We start from the raw sequence: 21,736 nt of genomic DNA on the forward strand, positions 1-21,736 counted from the left end.
TAATGAAATTCATCCCCTAATGGACCCCTATGGTTACAAAAACTACACAGTTTTGTAGAAAGTACAGGTAAAGGTGGTTAAGACACCTAAATTTCGCAAGGGAAGTTCTATACAGGCATTGAAATTTAGTTAGATAAGAATCAAATGACAAGGAACTCGTACAATAATAAAAATCGATCCTCTTGTGGGAATCCCAAGCCCGAGGTCTGGGATTGTGCGTGCGCGGTTGTTACGCACGTCTCGCTTGAAGAGAGGGGAAATCCCCTAGACTGTTGCGAGAACACACATAGCTTGCCTAGTACCTCCTTGGCTAAACACACTACAAATTCTACTGGCAAGTGAAGTGTGCAGTCGCTACGCTGCTGACGTGGGACCGGCCCCGGCGTCTCTTGAATGGAACTCGTCAAAAATGCCAACAAAGGGCAAAGAGTGTACTTGGTGATTTGGTTATTATCTCAGTTGGTCTCAGGTTGTTTCAAGAATGTCTGGTTTCAATGCTTCATAGGAAGAAACTCGTGCGACCGTCAGTTTCGTTGCGTTTGTCGCGAACCAGCTAGCTACATGTAGCATAGCAGCTCAGCAACATCAGACCGGGGTGAAACACAACGACAACGCAGCTCGCAGCACAGCGTGGCGAAGGTGATCGAAGGTAAAGAATGCAGTCAGTATTTCCGATGCAAAATATATTAGTATATTATGAGAATAGATAATCTTGATTATACCCATCTATAGCCCGACCAGACGCTGTTCGAAGCAACAGATACAGCGACTGAACTGTGTATAGATCTAGTTATAATTAACCTAACTGCGACGGTACGCTATGCGTATTTAATGAGGCTGCTGGTTAACCAACCCATCTTCTTTACAGGTTAGGTAGGGCCGTAAAGTAGACAATTGGCAAAGAGAAACCATATTCTTCGTCAATTATGGCATGACTACCAAAAATCTGTGAAGTAGAATCAGTGCCAATGCTAACACCACTCCATGATTAGACAGAAAAATGAAATGGTCTGTCTGCAGGAGTTTTTATTTATTTTTTATTAGATACTCCGATTTTTATTATTGCCCTACTTATCATGCAGCGTCTCTATAAAGGGATTCCGTAAAACCAGACGCAGTCTCTGCAGAACGTTTACCCGACAAACAGATACAGACCAATATTTCGCTCAACTCCATGATGTACCCAACATCGTGTTGTACAGAAGATTATATACTAGCTGAGATCACGAAGTAAAGACGATATGTCACTTCGCAAATTCGCTCTCTCAGTCTAATTGATACACACAGATCTAACAAGAGCAAAATCAATTATGATTACGGGTACCATAATCAGGTCTATCATGTCACAGATTTTGAAAGCGCAACCACTCCGGCAGTGCATAGATTAGGGGCTCCGGTCTATGATAACTCGTACGTGCTATTGGAGGTTTGTTTTCCATATTATGGGTTTTAATCGAACCCGTGACATCCATTTTACAGGAAACGAGGATGATCTAATAGCAGGAGTTTTGACAAGGCATGTATAGCACTTGGGTTTTTTTTTTTTTGGTACGAAATGAAATGGGCCTTTCTTTTTCAATATTTGCGTAGCTTCATACCCTCTGTCACATGATCTCTTGCTGTGCCTTCACTAAGAATTTTGTGCTATTGGATAGAATCAGTGCGTCATAATCCCTGCTGTTATGATAAGTCATTGTAACTACCACTTAAAGGATCTTTGTTTTCATAAATAACAAGTACTGGGTATTCACATTTATCTCAACTGCATTAGCAATATGCTTGAACAGAAAGATGATTTGATCGATACACCATCTGTATACATTTTCTAATGAGTAGATTTCCATTTATATGTTTTGTCTTTGACATTGACAGGTTTGAAGTGCGCTGTAACCCAGTGGAAATGAAGCATCACATTCTGTCAACCCTGTTCGTGAAGGTACAATTTAATCTATCTATCAAGATAAGAAATGCAACAGTTATTTTGAGGTTCAAAGGTCACTAAACCTTTTTAAAGTTATTACTCATCCATTCTGTCTTATACAGGAAAGGGGAGAAATATTTAGACAATGATGTGCCTGAATTTGATAGTGTGGACAGCTCAAAAGTCATTGCTAAGGGCAATCACAGTTCAATGGTCTTTAAAAAAAGAGTCATTTAAGCCATGGCCACAGTTGGGTATAAATCCAGACATGACTTCCAGTGATCTTCCACTCAAAACCCACAATAAGTAGGCAACATTATTATTTTTTTATGCCTCCGCAACGAAGTGGCCGGAGGCATTATGTTTTCGGGTCGTCCGTCCGTCCGTCCGTACCGTTTTGTTTTTGTCGATATCTCAAGAACCGTGTGGTGGTTTTACATCAAACTTGGTATGAGGGTATATCCTTTGGGGATAATACTTTGTGTGGATTTTAGGGTCACAGGGTCAAAGGTCACAGGTTATTTTGTGAAAAAAAAAATTGAAATTTCATGTTTTTCTCCATATCTCGCAAATGGTTCAAGGTATCTTCATGGAACTTAGTATATATGCTTGTACCGATGGGCAGTGATTATCTAGGGAAGTTACGGGTCATGGGTCAAAGGTCAGGGGGGTCAAAGGTCAAGATCAACTCCTCAAAATATCACTACTTTCCTTAAAATGCAATATGCCTGAAGGTTTTTTTTTTTTAAAAACTTGATGTATGGCATGTATTACCCAATATATATTTTTGGGGAAGTTTCTTGCCAAAAGGTCAAAGGTCAAAAGGTAAAAGGTCAAGTGAAAGTGCTAAATTGCACTTTTTCCTCCATATCTCGAAAGTAACTCAAAGTATCATCATGAAACTTACATATTTATGCATGTTCAACCTAACAGTGATTCTCTTTGGAACTGTGAGGTCAAAGGTCAAAGGCCAGGTTTAGATAATGCTATTTTCCCATTTGATACTGAAATTATACTTTTTCTCAATACCTTGAAAATTACTCAATGCATAAACTTATAAAAGGGTCAAAAGTCAAGTAAAAATCATCAGTTCCCCAAATACATTGTACCTGCACTCTGACATTTTAATCATTCATCCAATTGAACCTAGTTCTAGGAAAGCGAACATTCAGCACATTTGTGTCAAACCTGTCATTTTAGTATTTTGCCAATTGTGTGAAACTGTCATCACACATTGTCAAGACATTGTACTATAGACCTATTAGGAGAACCATGCATTATGGCGGAGGCATATCAGTAGCCGTAGCGATATATCTAGTTTATTTTTTACAAAGATTAAAAAGGTAAGTTCTAAGTGTTGAAATTATAATCAGATAACTTGTTTAAATTAGACACGCTTTGAAAGAGTGATAAGAGAAAGTTAGGAGGTACTGGCTCATAGAAAAGGAAGAAACCAGGATTTAAGTTTACAGTCAAGACCAGATGAAGTATCCATGAAAAAAGAAAAGAAATCTATTTCCCAGTGAAATATGGTTCAGAAAAATTGCTAATGTCTCACTTTCAGTTTTGTTTTAAGCCACCAAATTTTGACAGCAGGGAGAGAAATGATAACTATCCCAGATAAGACAAACTTAAAAAAATTAAGTCAGTCAACTCAAATTACATATTTTGGTCTATTACTGTACAGTACAGACAATCCTTATCTGCAAATTTTTGTGGGTTTTGAGCTGGGTGGTCACAAGTATATAAATTTGATAACACTATTTGGTAAGAGAAGACTGCACTGAATACTCAATAAACCCAATAATAATGTTACATGTGCTGGAAATGAATTGTAAAATATTTACGCTGACACTTGAACAACTAAACAATGATGTTCAAACCATCATTTTGATTAACTGGTGTAAAAAAATGTATTCATGGTGCACGTCACATGGTTGACACCCACAAGTCGTACAGCCCATGGGTCACACAGCCCTCAAGCTAGACACTAAAGTGAACAAGGCCCATTACGTCAACATCAAGTACAGTTGAACCTCTCTTATCCGGCCTCCCTTTATCTGGATCTCTCTATTATACGGACGCAATCTCGCCATGATTTTTTTTTTTTTTAATAATTACGGGATGTCCTTGACAACTCCTACCCAAACACACATGAATTACATATTACTTCCAACATGATTAACATACATTACATCAAATTTCTTTCCAAATTGCTTACCTTCAGACATTTCAACTTCCCCAAACATCCCCAAATGTAACAATGAAAAGGTTGCAGTATACACATTACTACATGTGGTACTACAATGGGCCACATCAGTACATGTGTATGTATATGTACATGTATAAAGCATTGAGTCTCCCGTATCCGGCCAAATCCCTTATCCGGATGAACCCCGGTCCCGACTTGTCCGGATACGAGAGGTTCATCTGTATAGAGGACAAAAGCTAAACAGTCCCTGAGCTAGACACTACAATAGGTTGCAAGGCCCACAAGCTTGACACTATGCAAATAAGGCCCATCACCTCAACTGTACAATGTCAAGCTCATGGACCTTTATTTCATAGTATCCAGCTTTTGGGCCTTATTTGCATAATGTCAAGCTCTTGGGCCATATTCGCATAGTGTCTAGTTCATAGGCCTGTTCTACTTATTGTCTAGCTCGTAGGCCTATTTTTCTTGGTGGTCTAGCTCTAGGGCTGCATGACTAGTGGGCTGCATGATTCGTGGGTGTTACAGGACTCTTGGACCTTTTTTCGATGTCTAGCTTGTGGGCCTTATGACTCTTGGGTGATGGAAGCTCTTGAGATGATCCTGTATTCACATGACATACAGGCATCAGACACCTAAATATGATCCATATCATACATCATATATCTGTACATCATCGTGTATCCAAGAACGATTTGGTCTGGAAGAGGTTTATTGATCTGAGAGCTTTCGAGAATTTGAATTCCTTATGCTAATGGCCCATTTGAATGTTAATGATGATGTTTGACAACAATATGCAATTACCCACAATATCATTTTTAGGACTCTTTACTAGTCAAATGTCTAGAATGTGTCATGTTAATAAATTTGAAACTTCTCAGTTTTTAGTTTCAGGAAGCAAGGCAAAAAACAAACAAACAAACAGGAAACATTAATTACTTAATTTTATAATCTCAATTGATACACTAAAATATTGTCTTTTTTCTTTGTCTTTTATTTCTCCATGTCTACAGTTGTTGTTGGTGTGTTTCTGCCATTCCTTGCCTTCTTGCACAAACCGAGACGCCTGTCAGTCAAAGTAATGGAATCATTGAAGCATCAGTGTGAAGTGCAACTTTTAATCAGTCGTTTAGAAGCAGGATATTGAGATGTCTTAATTTCAAGTGCTGTTTGTAATAGTTCTCCTGTTCATCATGTTTGTGATTTATCTTTTCTATTTTAACTATTATTTTGAACTCTTAACTTTTTAGATTTTAAGTCTTGAGGTCCAAGTAAATATAGAGATTCCTTGCATAATTGACCCTGTTTTTGTTTTTGTTTTGTTTTTGTTTTTTTTTTTTTTTTACAAGAGGTTATCAAACATATTTCATTGTAAAGTCATTTAATTTGATTTATTTCATTTCAAGCAAAATCAATGACAGTATAAACATGTACATATGATTCCATGACATTTGTCCCAGACCTGCAACAATTGCTCTCATTAAATATCTGCATGTTAAGCTAAGCATAAGTTCGGCCCACAAACATAACCCTAATCCTAATCCTAATCTCACTTCAAACTAAACCTAAAATCCTATCTCAACCCTCACCCTAAGTCCTTGGAGAAAATAAGACTGGAGCAATTGCTGCAGGGACAAATGTTGTATCACCATGCATAAACATAATCATTATGTATTTAATATCAATACAACATTGGTAACTAGAATAAATTGTATTACTTGTTATGTGTAGGGGCTAGAAGCAGGGATGATTAAATTGACAGCTTCCAACCCCATCCCCTTGTAAAAACTGAAGTTGCTTGCAAATCAACAGTGTTCTACAACAATTTGATGAGACAGTTATAACACCCTCTCCTTGAATTGTGGTTAAAAAAAAAAAAAAAAAACTACTGAAGATTATTGAGCAATTAGGCAATGACAGACTCATACAAAATTATGTCATCTTGTGACCAAATTTACATAGATGAAGAGATGGTGCCATGATACCATTTTTATGGTAGATCAATGCAAACCTGTACTAGTCTGTGAGTTTACTATTCTCTTTTCAGGTGCAATTAAGTCTTTACCATTCTGTTTGTTAAATCCTAGTGTCTTTGCTCAAGTCATTGACAACAGAGGTCATGATTTTTTGCCTCGATACAAGCAACTCCAGTTATAACAAAGTCCTCAGGACTGGCAGTTTTCTTTCATTATATGAAAATTTAATTAACACTGAACAAACATTATTATACAGACATGTAAATGATCACTTTAGGACCTGAATTTTCACTTTACTGTAATGAAATTTTGTTGTAATGTGTTTGTCATAACTTTCCTGTACACTGTTTATTTTGTTCCATTTCTTTCATGTGTGTCTCTTCAGTGAATACTGTCCACCGTGTGCAAAATGCCGAAAGGATATCATCTTTGGAAACGATACGACCTTTTACTATGACCTTGAAACTTCCAAGAGAAATTGGGGTCATTGTCCCTTCTGGTGTTGGCCAGATGTGATGGGCCCTCCTCCAGATGAAACGAAGGAGATGAGATACCGAGCTTGCCACTCGGTTTGGTCAAGAGGAGCACCGAAGTACTCCAGGCCAAGTGAGCATTTACAACAGCTATCAATGGCATCACATGGAACTACATGTATAAAGAATACATTATGACATCATAATACCAAACATCATCAACTCCCATCATTAGCATTGCCAGTGTGGCTTTAGATTGAGTACAGCCAAAGTGAGAGATGTAGATATGTCACTCATATTTTACTATCTCAGGAAAAAAAAACCCAAACATATTATTTCAATAGCCATTTGTATTTATTTTCCTTTGTCTCTCCTTTTGTGCAGATAGCGAAACTGCTTGAAGTAGTGAAAAAAGAAATTGTTAGATGTTTCCAAACAAACACATACATAATGAAAGCATGCCCAACTCTATGACTCAGTTTTTCCCCGATTTAATGTCTATCTCTCATTCCTAATAGCTTTATATTACGGTAAGATTTGTCAAAACACCCCAGCTGTCTTTGATATACTTGAGAAACTCATTCATCATGATTTGTGTTTATTTTCTGCTTTTTGTGATTCAGCTGTAAATATCACGTCTTCAAAATCCCTGGAATCTACCATCATCACATGCTCTGTCCAGTCAGTGCCAGTTGTCCCCTACATAAAATGGTACGGTCCACTTGGAGATATCATCAAACTAGTGGAGTTTACTGACGGAGCTACCGCGACTCACAGTTATGATATCAATGACTTTGGAGAAGATGACCAAGGCAACTATAGCTGTGAAGCATTTTGGGCAGAGGGCATCTCCGCTGGGAAGGCAACCATACAATTAAACTACACATATGGTACGTGCAGTATACTATTAGGTCAGCTGATCTGATAAAGTCTCTTGTATCATTTCGTGATGGCCAGTTTGGGTGATTTTATCACTTTAGCTTCTTCATTCAATGAAGTTGATGCAAGTGAAATTATGATATTCAAACTAAGGCATTCAAGTCACATTCAATAAGGTATGACATCCATGTGATATTATGTAAGAAGTTAAGTAATTCCTGCTGATTTCAGGCCATTTTGTCTCATGTCTACAGTACTGTATGTTCTCTAGAAATTTCCATATATACCTGATATTAGGAACCTCTATTTCTTAATGCAAGAAGGCTGTAGTCAGAAATCTGTAAACACCTGCTAAATAACTCCCATTGATGATATCTGGAGCAACATAATGATGCTCACAATTTTTTGTTTACCTATTAAAATCTATTTGAACTCTTTATGTGCCATGGTAGAAACCCACTGTGTGCCAAATTATTCTGAGATGCAAAAGAAATCATGCTTCGAGAAAACATTCTGTTTTACAAATCTATGTAACTTCTATAGTGAATAAAGACATGAAGTGAGCAAAGTTGTAGAGATAATGCCAAGCTTTGCTGTGATTTACATTGGATGACAAATCTATGATTGTTTTCCTTTCAAATGACCAGTATACAAATGTAGCTACATTACTGTAAAAGCAATACTTTTCCAAACACACCGTGGTAGAAGCTTAGAATTTACATGCAAATCCAGTGGGGAAGGCCGTTTGTTAGTCAGTCACTACATGACATAAAATGCAAGAGGAACGGAATCGCGATGAATGCCTTCCTTACACTGGCGTTTTGGGGAGTTGGGTGGGTTTGTGCATTTGAGCAGAATATGCCAAGTTGGCACGCCGTTGTTTGAGTCAGGCATGCGAACGTGGCACATATAGAGTTAACTTGCTCGGCAGACATCAGTCATTGCTGTGTCAGTCAATCTTCTGCTCAGCTTTAGACTTTGCAGATTACTCCAATTTTCCCACTTTGAGACCATTTTTATCAAAATCTCTCACTCTCCTACTTAAGTTTGAATTTCTCCAGATTTAGCTGTTTCTCCCTCACTTGAGGTATAGTTTGTCCAGCTTGGACTTAAACTTTCTCTTGCCCAACATCAGTTTTGTGTTATATGTTTAAAAAGGTTCCATGACATTTGCTCCTACGATAATTGCTCCCATGGAATATCTGCACGTTATTAAAGCCAAACATGATTTGTACCCACAAACGTAACTCTCCTAACCCTAATCCTGATCCTCACATCAAACTTCATCTAAAACCCTATCACAACCCTAATGCTAAGTCCTCAGAGAAAATAAGACCAGAGCAATTATTGCAGGAGCAAATGTTGTGTCACCGTTTAAAAAATAAGGATAAGGTAGCACCAGAGAATTAACATGTACATGTATACAGCAGCATGTATAACCCCCCTCCCCCCCCCCCCCCCCATTCCAACCACAAGGGACATTGCACTCCCAAGATCTTGATATGCGCTATCAGCACATAATTTTGTGCTCATGTTTCCGATATCAGAGTCTCCAGTTTCCTAGGGTTACAGACTGGAGAATCTCCAGTTTTTGAGATGCCTAGGGTTGGAGTCTCAAACTTTGTTATTGTGAAAATTGCTCTTTACATACGTGTAGATGCTGTATGCAAAGCGAAAAAAAAAAGTTTGTCCACTTTGATAATCTTCATAAATCATCTCTGTTTCAAGAACATCATGTCTGATACATTCAACTCTCAGATCTGCCCCAACTTCATTCTCATGAATATTTGTAAGTTTGAAAAATGAGAAGGCTTGCATACAAGAAGTCATATAAAAACAGCTGACTACAACTACTCAATCATGTATGACTGTTTATAAGAAAAAAAAAACTAAAAAAGGTAGCAAATTTAGGAATAATTGCTTGTTGTCCCCGCCGAACGAGTTCGAGCAGGGGACTATGAAACGGGCTCCGTACGTGTGTGTGTCCGTGTGTCCGTCCGTTCGTCTGTCTGTCTGTCTGTGCGTCCGTGTGTGATCAAAATGTTCAATTTGCTACTTCTCTGTCATTTATTAGCCAATTTTGATTCTGTTTGCTTAATATGATAGCACTACATGGGAGCTTTGAAACTTCTACACAGAATTTCAGTTGTGACCTTTGACCTTGACCTTTGACCTATATTGTACATTTTGCTTCAAAATGCTACTCCTTCGCCATTTCTAACCCGATTTCGATTCCGTTTGCTTTAAGTGATGGTACTAGGTAAGGGCTTCAAAACTTGTACACAGAATTTTGACCTTTGACATCTTTGACCTTTGACCTTGATTTTTTACCTATATTGTACATTGGCTACAAAATGCTTCTCCTTCGCCATTTCTCACCCGATTTTGATTCCGTTTGCTTTATGTGATGGCACTAGGTGAGGGCTTCAAAACTTCTACACAGAATTTTGACCGTTGACTTCTCTGACCTTTGACCTTGATTTTTTACCTATATTGTAGGCCTACATTGGCTACAAAATGCTACTCCTTCGCCATTTCTCATCCGATTTCAATTCCGTTTGCTTTATGTGATGGCACTAGGTGAGGGCTTCAAAAATTTTACACAGAATTTTGACCTTTGACTTCTTTGACCTTTGACCTGTATTGTACATTTTGCTACAAAATGCTACTCCTTCGCCATTTCTAATCCGATTACGATTCCGTTTGCTTTATGTGATGGCACTAGGTGAGGGCTTCAAAACTTCTACACAGAATTTTGACCTTTGACTTCTTTTACCTTTGACCTTGATTTTTGACCTATATTGTACATTGGCTACAAAATGCTACTCCTTTGCCATTTCTAACCCGATTTCACTTCCGTTTGCTTTATATGATGGCACTAGGTGAGGGCTTCAAAATTTCTACACAGAATTTTGACCTTTGACTTCTTTGACCTTTGACCTTGAGTTTTTACCTATATTGTACATTTTGCTACTAAATGCTACTTCCGGCGGGGACATATATTACGCACCGCGTAATTTCTACTTTTCCTTGTTTCTTCTCAGTTTCTACTGACCTCTCTTGATACTCCCCCCCCCCCAAAAAAAAAAAAAAAAAAAAATTGTTTATCAAATGATACATTAATATGGATATTTCAAGAAGTGCACCGTTGCAGGCACATGTAGAAATCATGTTTTATTACCCTGAGCAGTATAGGATTAAAAAAATGAAAGTATGGCTTTGATAACGTTGTGTATAGAGTGAATACAGGGTATGATGTTGAAGAGCTAAATTAGTCCTGTAGAGATTGGAAAATGAAGTGAAATTATCCTTTGATCATGTGTATGTGCTCACTGAAAAGAAAATACTTCTCTACAAAGTGATAGTGAAATATAAAGTCATGTAAGCTAAACCTTGTTGATTTATCAGATAGGTGTCATGTATGTTTCGTTTTCATGTTTGTTTTTGTTAATTTTTCATCAGTACCACCAGCGACCACGCTCCAGCCTGCCCAAAGTTCAACAGAGCGGTTGATGACGTCAAGTCACAGCACTGATGAAAGTCATTTCTCACAAGAGTCACCTTCCCAACCTGATGAATCTAAGAAAACCAAGTCATGTGAGTGTGTGGATACACAAACAACGTTATTTTAATCTTACTAAGGTCTCAAAAAGATGTGATGCAAAAGACTTTAGAGGATGACATGATCCCTGTGGTATTGACAGTTACTTTCAGGACATTTAATTCTATGCTGATGAACATACAAAGTATGCTAGGGGTTAGGGCGAAGTGGTGTAAAAGTATATTTAGGGTTTCTCACAAACAATGTTATTTTAATCTTACTAAGGTCTCGAGAAGATGTGATGCAAAAGACTTTAGGGGATGACATGATCCCTGTTTTTATTGACAGTTACTTTCAGGACATTTAATTCTATGCTGATGAGCATACAAAGTATGCTAGGGGTTAGGGCAAAGTGGTGTAAAAGTATATTTAGGGTTTCTGAGGAAAGGTAATATGTACTAAAATATGGAAACATGTGTAATTGGTTACTGCTAGAGCCATCTTCAGAACCACTTTGAACCAAAAGCTTTTCATTTTAGGATTTTTGATGTGGTTCTAGTGTATAAGTGTTAATGCACTGATTCAAACATACTGTAAATATTCTCAGATGTTTGATGTATGTTCTCTCTAGGAAATCATTCTCAAAGTGCCTTTTGTTTGTTTGTGTGTGTTTTTCTTGCTATTACCGATAGGGACACCTTTACACATATTTATTTTTTGCGTTGCTGCGGTTTCTGCTCTGTTTGGTACTGTATTCGGTTGCTGGTGTTTCCTGAGCTGTCAGAATCACATTTCACGTGGCTACCATCCAGCTTGTTCAGAAGATCAAATGGAGTTAGGTGGTATGTAAACTGGTTCATTCTTGTATAAAATGAAATGAATTTTAAATGGCATTGTGTGTACTTAGTCCAAAGAGTGTGTGCAATAAAAGAAAATATATGGATTAAATTGAATTGGGTGATTCGAAAGGAATTTGTTACCGTGGACAATCCACAGATCCTGAAGAAAGGACAACGTGCAAGTCAACTTCTTATTCAAGGAAGTTACGTATCCCAAAAGAAAAGTGATCTTTAACAAAATTCTGTGAAAAAAGGAAAGTAACAAATCAGTGAAATTGTAGAGGAAATTAAGCAGTTAAAAAAGATGAGTAATATATGACCAGTCCTGGATAACATCACATGATGTCTCGCAATGTCTCATAAACAGGTAACTTTCACAACCTTTACAGTGGCACAATCTTAATTATGTGTATATCTTAGTTTTTCTCCTGATTTCTCCTTGTGCATGTTTGTATGAACCATTTGTATGTGTACACTGTATGTTATATGATTGTATGTCTGTGTCCTGTGTATGTATGTATGTACACTGTATGTATGTATGTATGTATGTATGTATGTACATGTGTATGTACACAGTGTGCGTACGTATGTATGTATGTATGAAAGTACAAGTAAGTATACATGTATATTATGTTTATACAACAGTCTGTGCATGTATGTCTACACATATTATCATATTTATGTATGTACTGACTATATTCATTTACATGTACATGTATGCATGTGTATATGTATATGATATATGCATTTCTTTGTTAAGCACTAGACCGTTAAAGTTGATGATGATGATGATGATCCACAGTATTTCTGTAGCTCCATTATCTGTTCTAGAATCATTCACAGGGCATTTTATGGCATTCCTGACAAATGCATTATTATCTTGTCAAACCTAATGCACGTCTTAGGAATTGCAGAATAGCACAGAGGGGTAGGCCTACCACATGCGATGTAGAGATCATAAACTTACATCAGATCTCCCAAATAGCTTGTTACTCATACCATAAGTAAAAAAAATAAAAAAAATGTTGCAGTAATACAGAAAGTCCCTTTATTACAAGGTCAGATACAAATGTATAAAGAGAAACATATTTACCACAAGGTGATTTTGTAGATCCTGTTCCTTTTACATTCATTTGTTTTACAGTGTCTCTGATATAACAAAGACATATTTAGTTGTCAAAAACAGCTCTTTATATATCAAAGTTCCATTATTTACCAATATGATGCTCTATTTGTTGTTATTGAAAGAATGTTTTTTATTTGTCTTCTACTATATTTTCTTCCCCTTTTTGGCAGATTCTGTCACCTTAGAAACGTCAGATTTTCAAAGTGGGTTTATTCGTGGCCTGGACTCCGTGTGGAGCTCTGACTGTAAGAAGATCATAGTAGAGAAAGTTCCAGCAAAGTCGTGGAAAGGGATGTGTCTAGCCAAGACAGGCAAGAAGTGGCAATGTACATGTAAGTAGTATAGCAGTAGGAACACTCTGTGTAGGATGGAGCTGTATACGTGAGGTCCTGGTAGTTAAAGGCTGGGGCAGTTTCTCCAAATACACATGTCAATTGAGTGAATCCTATAATATGAGATCACATCAGTGAAGTTGAGGAAAGTCAGACAAACTGTTTAAGAAATATGAATTTGTAAAGGTTTAGTGCTGCCATATTGCTTGAAGCAGGGCCGGCGGAGCGTTTTCAAAAGTGTGGTGGCCTACTTCTCAGTTTCTTCAGGTGACAAGCAAAAAGAAGAAAAAAAAAAAGATCCTCAGCTCATCTCTCCCCTTCCATTTTTTCGTTTTTTTTTAGCTAACACACAAAAAAGAAAAAGGTCTTCAGTGGAAAAACATAACCTTACCTCGCTCACACTTCAAAATCTCTATCTATTTCTATTTAGTGCCACTTACGTAGAGTGTGGGGGCCCAACGTGATGACAATTTATGTATTCCTTTGTATGGTGCACAAAAAGTGTGGGGGCCGGGCCCCCACGGTTCCGCCCGCCATGTGAAGAGAAGACTACATGATTCATGATGTCACTGCTGGACAATGATATACAGAAAATCTAAAGAAATTCTACAAGATTTCATTTTTGGGGGTAAAAAGTGCACTCTCCTTTATAATTTGACTTGCTACTGACACATAAAATTTTGCAGAATATTGGTTGAAGAGGAGTTTTAAACTTTCTAATTTTTTGCACACTGTAAGAGCCACTCAGCATGCTCCATTTGACCCTTAACTTCAAAGCCCTCTCTCACAATCATGCCATTGTCACAGATTGGATTTTATGTCATATATTTAACCTGTTTACGATGGACTGATTTTGCTACAACAAGCGTTTCCCATAGACACCTGCCAGAGTATACTCGGGACTCATCCTCAACGGATTAAGTTGATGAGGAATATCCACTTTGGGAAAGATGCAGATTATTTTTAAGGCATATGATATTTTTCTTCAAAGTCTGTGTTAACCTCCCATGTCTTTAAATCAAGCAAATGAATTTAGTGAGACAAGATAACAAAAGGACATTTTGTGTGATGTCAGTCAATTGCTGAGTGCTTTTCTCCTGATAATTCATTTAGTACCTCTTTGCTATTTCATATGGTAAAATGCCACCAATATGGCATTAACATCTTTTTTTTTTTTCAGATTTCACTTTATTAGAAATCTTGAACTTCGTGCATTGTTGGAGCATCAGAGGTAAAATTGAAACAAATCAATTTCTTGCAATGTCTTTCAGTGACATCTAGTGTATCCATGGTGGAGATCCCACAGCTGTTTTGGACTGATGAAGTCAGGATTTGGAGGAAAAGTTCCAGCAAACGTCGGAAAAAGGAGCTAGTCAAGACACTGACCATCAACTGTGAGTCGGTCACCTGTTTATGACCATGTGTTGGTGTCACAGATATTACTGATCAGTTATATGTAAGGGGGGGGGGGGATGGACTGGCTAGCAGGTGTGTCCATAGCTTTAAATTAATAGTTAACAGATGCAGATATATATTGATGTATGCTTTTCACCGTAGTAATTGATTATCTCTTCACCTTACTATCTTAAATATCTGAACAAACTTATTATTTTTCATGTCTCGAGGATGAATTTGTTTGGGTTAAGTACATCAGTTGGTAGAACAAATGAGCGCAGAACTGTAGCAAAACAAGATTTTTAGGTAATTTAAAACTCATTTTATTCTTTTCATTGACTTCACAAGGTTTGCAGGTTTCTGGGTCCTTTACTTCTGTCACTGTAAAGTGTCCAGTGGTTCAGAACACATTTTATGTCCAGATTGGTGAGTTAAAGGATAGCTCCCCAGACTGGATCAGAGAAGAGCTCATGATGTCTGGTAAAAAGGAGTTCAAGGACTTGAAGCCCAAAGTTTGGTACCAGGTCAGGCTTGGCACAAGGGAGAACTCTGACAACCAAAGGACTAACTGGCGATGGTCAACAAAGTTTCAGACAGAATGTAAGTTGAAATTCCGTCATTAGTTTGAAACATCATTTTAGAGACTTGCAGTATTATACTACTCTCTTAGAAGACTAGGTGGCAACAGAGAGAGACTGTAAAAGTTTGGATCATGCTAGATTGTCTTCCACTGCTTGAGTTGTTGTGAATGATGTCAAGAGAAAATAAGTCAGAGAGACAGTCACCGTTGCGTCACACACTGTTAGCTTTGTTTTAACCTGGTGAGGATGAGCTGATATTGCTATATCACCCTTTTCCCATAGACACTAGCCTGAGTGTACTCATGGCTAGTCTTCACCAAATTGAAGTTATTAAATCTGATGTCTTTCTCTTTTTCTCCAGCCCCAACACTTCTACCCATTGAACCTGCAGACCGGACGGCAAGCCTTAGGCTTGAAAACAGTTTGTCAAACTCTTGCCGTCTTTTCATCACTGTCAATGATTCCAAGGAGGAGGAACTCCAAGACGGAGTGTACCAGTGTAAAGGACTCATCCCAGGGATGATTCAGGTTGTTAAACTTAAGATTCAAGAAGGAGAAGACTTTAGGCTTCTCAGAGAAGAGACATTCTGTACCACAGGTGAGTGGAGGAGGGAGGGGGGAGAAGTGGGGGAGGGGGCTGTAGTCAAATATTGACCTATTGACCTGGGTTTACACTATGTATCAGCAGATGATGATGAGTTAGACATTGGTACACTGTATATCATGTGATAGTTCATGTAAACTGAGGAGCATTTGAGATGTGAGAAGATTTTGTGAACAGATGGAGGAAAGGTTTCTACCTTGCAATGCTGGTTTGCTCCACTTTCATTGGTTATTTCTGCATCTCCCACCTCATACCCTTGAAAATCATGTCAATGTTTACAGAGAGACATGAAGCATGACATATACATATAATGTATTTGATTTCATTTGACTTCCTTTTATAATATGCAAATTTCCTCATTCTGATGTAAGGTACTGCCTTGATCATGACGACATTGATAAGGAAAATGTGAGTGAAAATGGTGCAAAGAAGGCAAGGATGATGAGTGATGACAAAATATCATCACACACTGAAGTAATACGTAGACTTTGCAATCATTGTGATTACTGTTGTTTTTCTGTTGTAATTATCACTATCACTACCATCAACATTCATATTTCCAGTATTAGAATTGCAGTTACTAAATAAACCCCTTGATTAAACTGAATCTAATCACGTGCTCCCTCATCTATTCCCCTTCTCAAGGCACTGTCCCTGATGGAGGTGACTATGAGGGTGATGTTACCACTGCCATGGAGGAATTTGATATCAACCCAACAAAGAAACGTCCTCACAAACAACACACACCCACCAGTGGGAAGTGTCCCACAGGACTGCAAGAAGCTATAAATACTATCGAAGACAGTGGAGCAATGGTATTATCACATTCCATAGATGAAACTGCATTTCATACATTTGTCGCATGTTTGCAGCATTTGTATGAAGTGAAATACCATGAGACATCAGCCTGTCTACAAGTATTTCGGCGCAAAGACTTGAGAACCGTGGCAGACTTGCTTGTAAGGTGGGATCTACAAAGACTGTGCAGCATTTTTGACATTATGCGCAGGTTTGCTGCTGATGAAAACTTTAGCTCCCAGAGACAGCTTGAGCTAGCCAGGGTTCTCCATGGAAGCCACAGCACAGACTGCCACCTGTGTGACCACGCCCTCTACCTCATAGAGAGGCGAGGGAGTTCCCGGAGTTAATCCTCCCCTCCTCAAGGTGTGGTCTGTGAAAGTACGTAGTGTGGTATGCAATATCTTACTCTCATTGGCATGCAATTTTTTCTGTCGTGTTTCCATGATGGAAAAAATGGCGACTTCATGTTGCCGTGGTTACTGTGATAATGAAGTTGCAACATGGAATCAACTGCACATCTTTTTATTGGTATGCATGTACAATGTACATTGGAAAGAGTATCCACATCTCTCTCTCTCTGTAATTTAATTTGGAAATAAGGGCCATCACAAAAGCTTAAATATTTCTCTGTTTTCTCAGACTTTGGCAAGTTTTGCTTCAATCTGTTTCAACATACATGTATTGTGTGGCATTGCCTTCTATACACTTTCACACCAGGGACCTGAACAGACTTGTGCAGCTGTATATTCAGTCAAGCTTGCTTACGTCGACCTCTCATAATTGAAATAATTGCCCAAGTGAAAGGTCTTTTCAAGTCTCTTTTCTTTATATTCTATGGATTTTAATCCCTCATAAGTCGAATTTTCTCTGAGTTGAAGGTTTTTCTTCCGTCCAAATAGATTCGCCTTAAGCAAAGTTGACTGTAACTTCTAAAACACTGGACAAACATCTGTATGCCACTGTTGCTTGAATCCACTCAGGTGCATGCCCTTTTCAGAATTAAGACCACATTAACATTTGTATAGAGATCTGTTTTCCCGTCACGATGCTTTTCCCAAACTCACTTCTGTGGAAGACAGCAATAGATTTTAGTTAGTTCAAATTGAATTTTTAATACACTAAACCTCTAAAGGAGCTTTTGTAACTTCAGTGCACAGTGAACTGCCCGTAATAACGAACAGGGTTATAATGAAATTTCAGTAACAACAAAATAAAAATTCAGGCTGCAACATTATCCAAATGAGTTTCTTTTTTATTGTTTATTTGTTCAGATACAATAAAATTTTGATGTAATGAAAGAAAACTGCCGGTCCTAAGGACTTTGTTATAGAGGGAGTCCACTGTAGGCCTATGTATATTGTTAGTGGAGTTGACTCTTGCTTCGCACCACTCCTTGGATTGCTGTGGATGGGCAATAAAGTTGTGTTCTTGATGGATGATATGGCTGTTGTTTTAATATACTATGTGCATTAATGGAGACCTCCAGATGATTTTCAAAGTTTTGTATTTTCTTTGATGAAGGCTGAATCTAATGTATCTTTTTATAGCAGTTCAAAAAATGCAGACCTGGGATACGTCACTTTCATTGTGGATGCATTTTTTGTCATTTGGCTAGCAATGGCGATTTGCTCATTGTAGGTCCAGAATCTCAGCTCAGAAGACTTCATGGAAACAAAATTCAGCCGCAAAGCTTGTAACACGCAAAAGGAAAACTGATCATATAACTCCTGTTCTTCATGGTCTTTATTGGTTGCTGATAAGGGCTCATATCTTGTTTGAGGTTCTGACACTTGTATTCAAATGTTTTCATGGAAGTGCTCCTGCATACCTCAGTAGACTCATCAAACCATATATCATCGTGGTTGTAATCCATGTTCAAAGTCAAAGAATCTCCTTTCTGTAATAATTGTGAAATCCGAGACATTTGGTGATAGGGCTATTGGTAAAATAGCACCATCATTATGGAACAATCTCCCCCGAGCAGTAGATGATTACAGAATCTGATAATGAAATTTGTGTTAAAACTCATATGTTTAATAACTGTTGATATGGTGGTACATGTATATGTATGAATAATGTTTGTTTGACTTTGTTTCTGTATTTACAGTACTATTATGCATTCTAAGAACTGATAATTGTTATAATGTCAGTATTGTCCTATGTATTAGTGGTTGGAAGTTTGTGTGACAGAAAGCTATAAATTCCTGATATATATCATATAAAATGTATGGACATACACCCCAGCTGATATCTTCCAAGGTAGGTGTTCTTTGGTTTTTGAACAAACTAAAGATTTAGTAAAGGAAGAAACATCCACACAGTTTCACTACATTCAATAGCCAAGAAATGCTTTTCTCTCCAGAAACAAATGCTATTCAGAGTTTTTGATGATTATGTTTTCGTATTGCTGTGAATATGCTAGTTAGAGTACTGGGGCAATTAGCTCATATAAGATTATTAGTTTGGGGAGAAAAAAACAGTATATGTACAGTGATGTTACTTATCTCATAGTTATTATAGAGTGTCATTTATTCATTTATTAAGTTTCCATGAATTTCTTCCATTAGACACATCTACAGATTAACAATAGTAATGACAATCCAATAAATACAGAATGAACCTTACATACACTGTATATCAGTAAGCACTGACGAATCCAGGGAGGACCGCACCGGACGCACACCCCTTTTATTTTTGGTAAAAACAAAAGAAATCACAAGAAAAGATGGGGAGGGTTGCATGCCCCCCCCCCCTTTAATTTTGTAAAGGCGCCCCCTCTTTACAGAATTACTGGATCCGCCTGTTGTAAAGTTACAGGAGATGCACAAATCAGTCTATACGGTACATGTATATGTCGTATTCATATTTGAACAGAAAATGATGCATGAGGAAACCTACAGAAAACAAGATGATTGTAGAGGTAGTTCCCCAGAAAATAAATGGTTATGATGGAATTGTTGTTCGTATTATGTATATGTATTCATGATAGCACCCTAGACCTGAGCTCAAACTGTAACACAAGAATGTCAGATTGCAATGCAACGATACAGACATGTGTTTATCCAAGCTGCCACATTTGGCATTCCAGAGAGCAACTGGTCTTTTTCAAATGGGAACTTTTATTCTTTATTTTTCTTTTGAAATTTGTACATGTGAATAAGGGATTTAGAATAAAACAGGATATAAGTATATAGATCTGTTTGCCATCATTGCTTCTCTGTGTGTTTTGGTGCAATGTGCTTGACAGTAATTAAGCTGCATATGAAAACAGAGTGGGAAAAACATAGTTTATGATATTCCATTGAGTTAAGGGGGGGGGAATCTTTCCGAGGTTTTTTGGCTGAAAAAGATTTGTTTGATTTGTTTTCTACATGTATTAAGTCTTGTTTTGATAGTAACTGTTTAAAAATATACACGTATATGTGCTCTGAGTTAAAAATACATGTACTGTCAGCTGTTATCAACTGTAAAGTACATGTACTTGTACATAGACAACGTAACACTTTAAAAATGGCTGCAAGCTGTATCACTGTAAATAAATAGACACAGATAATCATAGAGAGTCCTATAGCACAAATTATGAACAAATACTGTAAAGAAAGAAAGAGAGAAAGAATTTAAGAAGGAAACTTACTGAACTTGCCTACATAATTAAGCAGTATATAGGAGGTAATAGAAGCGCATTGGTTACTGTTCGATATACCGAAGGTAGGCCTTATATAGTATTACAATCTGCACCAAAAAATTTTGTAGACAAATGTATTTTCCTTTCTTTATCAGTCCAAGGGTTCATTTTCATCAAGAAATCATAACTTTGACTCTTGACTCTTAACAACGAAACTTTATTTTATTTATTTATTTATTTATTTTTGGTTGGGGTCTGCGGGGCAGGGGTCAAAGGTCAACCGTTTGTAACATCACGCATGGATACAAAAGTGAAGAAAATGCCCCAAAATTTCATTTTTTTAATGAAAAGTCGTACACATTTATTCCTCTTGATACTAATACAATTCCTCCTATATTCTGAAAGGGGTAGGTCGGTCAGGTACCTTTTCATTATGTAAAAATAAGATGATTTTGAATTTTCTTTATATTTTCTCACAGTCGCACTTACCTTGATCATCATGAAATGCCTCGAGAGACAGATAATGCAGTTCCTTTATCCATCAGTGTCCCATCTTCATGACAAACTTCAATTTGCATATCAACCTAAAAAGTCTGTGAATGTTGCTGTTCTCACATTTGTACATGAGCTCGCTCAGCACAGCGATAAACCACGACGCTATATGCACGTGTTTTATAGACTTTTCCTCGGCGTTCAATTCTATGCAGACTCACATTCTTCTTCGGAAGCTGCCCCACATGAATTTACCATCTTATCTGATGTTATGGATAAAAGATTTCTTTTGTAATCGGTCTCAAACTGTGAGGGTTCAAAATTGCTTTTCAGACCCTGTCGTTTTGAACACAGGTGCTCCACAAGGTTGTGTTTTGTCGGTGTTACTGTTCATCCTGTACACGAACGATTGTAAATCAGCAAAGGAAAGTGTATTCATTTTGAAATATGCAGACGACACTATCATTATAAGACTTAGTGATGAGGATGAATCAAGTTACCCGGCCGAAGTTGAACGTTTTACCTCTTGGTGTGACAAGAACTATCTGCAGTTAAATCTCACCAAAACTAAAGAGATAGTGTTTAATTTTCGGAAAAGGGAGGAATATTTCTATACCTGCCATCTCGAACTTGACTGTGAAATATTATATCAATGTATCTGTATATATGAATATACATGTATATATATATTGTCAAGACTCCTGAAGAAGGCGGATGCCGCTGAAAATTTGAGTCGAATAAATAATAATGATAATAATAATAATAGTGGCTACTTGTATAGCGCACAGGTCCATTTTTCAGTGCTCATGGCGCTTCAAAAATGAAAAGATATCATATATTTACATGCATATACATATTCAAACATTTCAACAAATAAGAAAATGGTAAACAAAAACAAATATATACCAAATAAAGAATACAACATATACCAATTAAAAA

The 21,736-nt window shown here is 37.4% G+C and overlaps 1 protein-coding gene across 1 annotated transcript; it reads left to right on the forward strand.

Moving 5' to 3' along the window:
* Positions 1-376: 376 nt before the first annotated feature.
* On the forward strand, positions 377-19,853 carry LOC139710602 (uncharacterized). Its single transcript, XM_071622526.1, has 12 exons — positions 377-649; positions 1,873-1,936; positions 5,147-5,211; positions 6,495-6,715; positions 7,206-7,472; positions 10,924-11,058; positions 11,695-11,844; positions 13,138-13,299; positions 14,571-14,693; positions 15,043-15,294; positions 15,637-15,873; positions 16,525-19,853. Exons 2-12 carry the CDS (start codon positions 1,901-1,903, stop codon positions 17,025-17,027), a joined length of 2,151 nt encoding a protein of 716 aa, XP_071478627.1. The 5' UTR covers positions 377-649; positions 1,873-1,900; the 3' UTR covers positions 17,028-19,853.
* Positions 19,854-21,736: the final 1,883 nt, after the last annotated feature.

Source organism: Diadema antillarum, unplaced genomic scaffold, assembly GCF_040938485.1.
Source record: "Diadema antillarum isolate AM-2024a unplaced genomic scaffold, OU_Dant_1.0 seq00001547_RagTag, whole genome shotgun sequence".
Lineage (NCBI taxonomy): Eukaryota > Metazoa > Echinodermata > Echinoidea > Diadematoida > Diadematidae > Diadema > Diadema antillarum.

Excerpts from the sequence above, each read along its gene's own strand:
- LOC139710602 (XM_071622526.1), top strand. The coding sequence starts at position 1,901 with ATGAAGCATCACATTCTGTCAACCCTGTTCGTGAAG. Across the intron at positions 11,059-11,694 it reads ATCTAAGAAAACCAAGTCAT|GGACACCTTTACACATATTT; the intron begins GTGAGTGTGTGG and ends TATTACCGATAG. Across the intron at positions 15,295-15,636 it reads AACAAAGTTTCAGACAGAAT|CCCCAACACTTCTACCCATT; the intron begins GTAAGTTGAAAT and ends CTTTTTCTCCAG.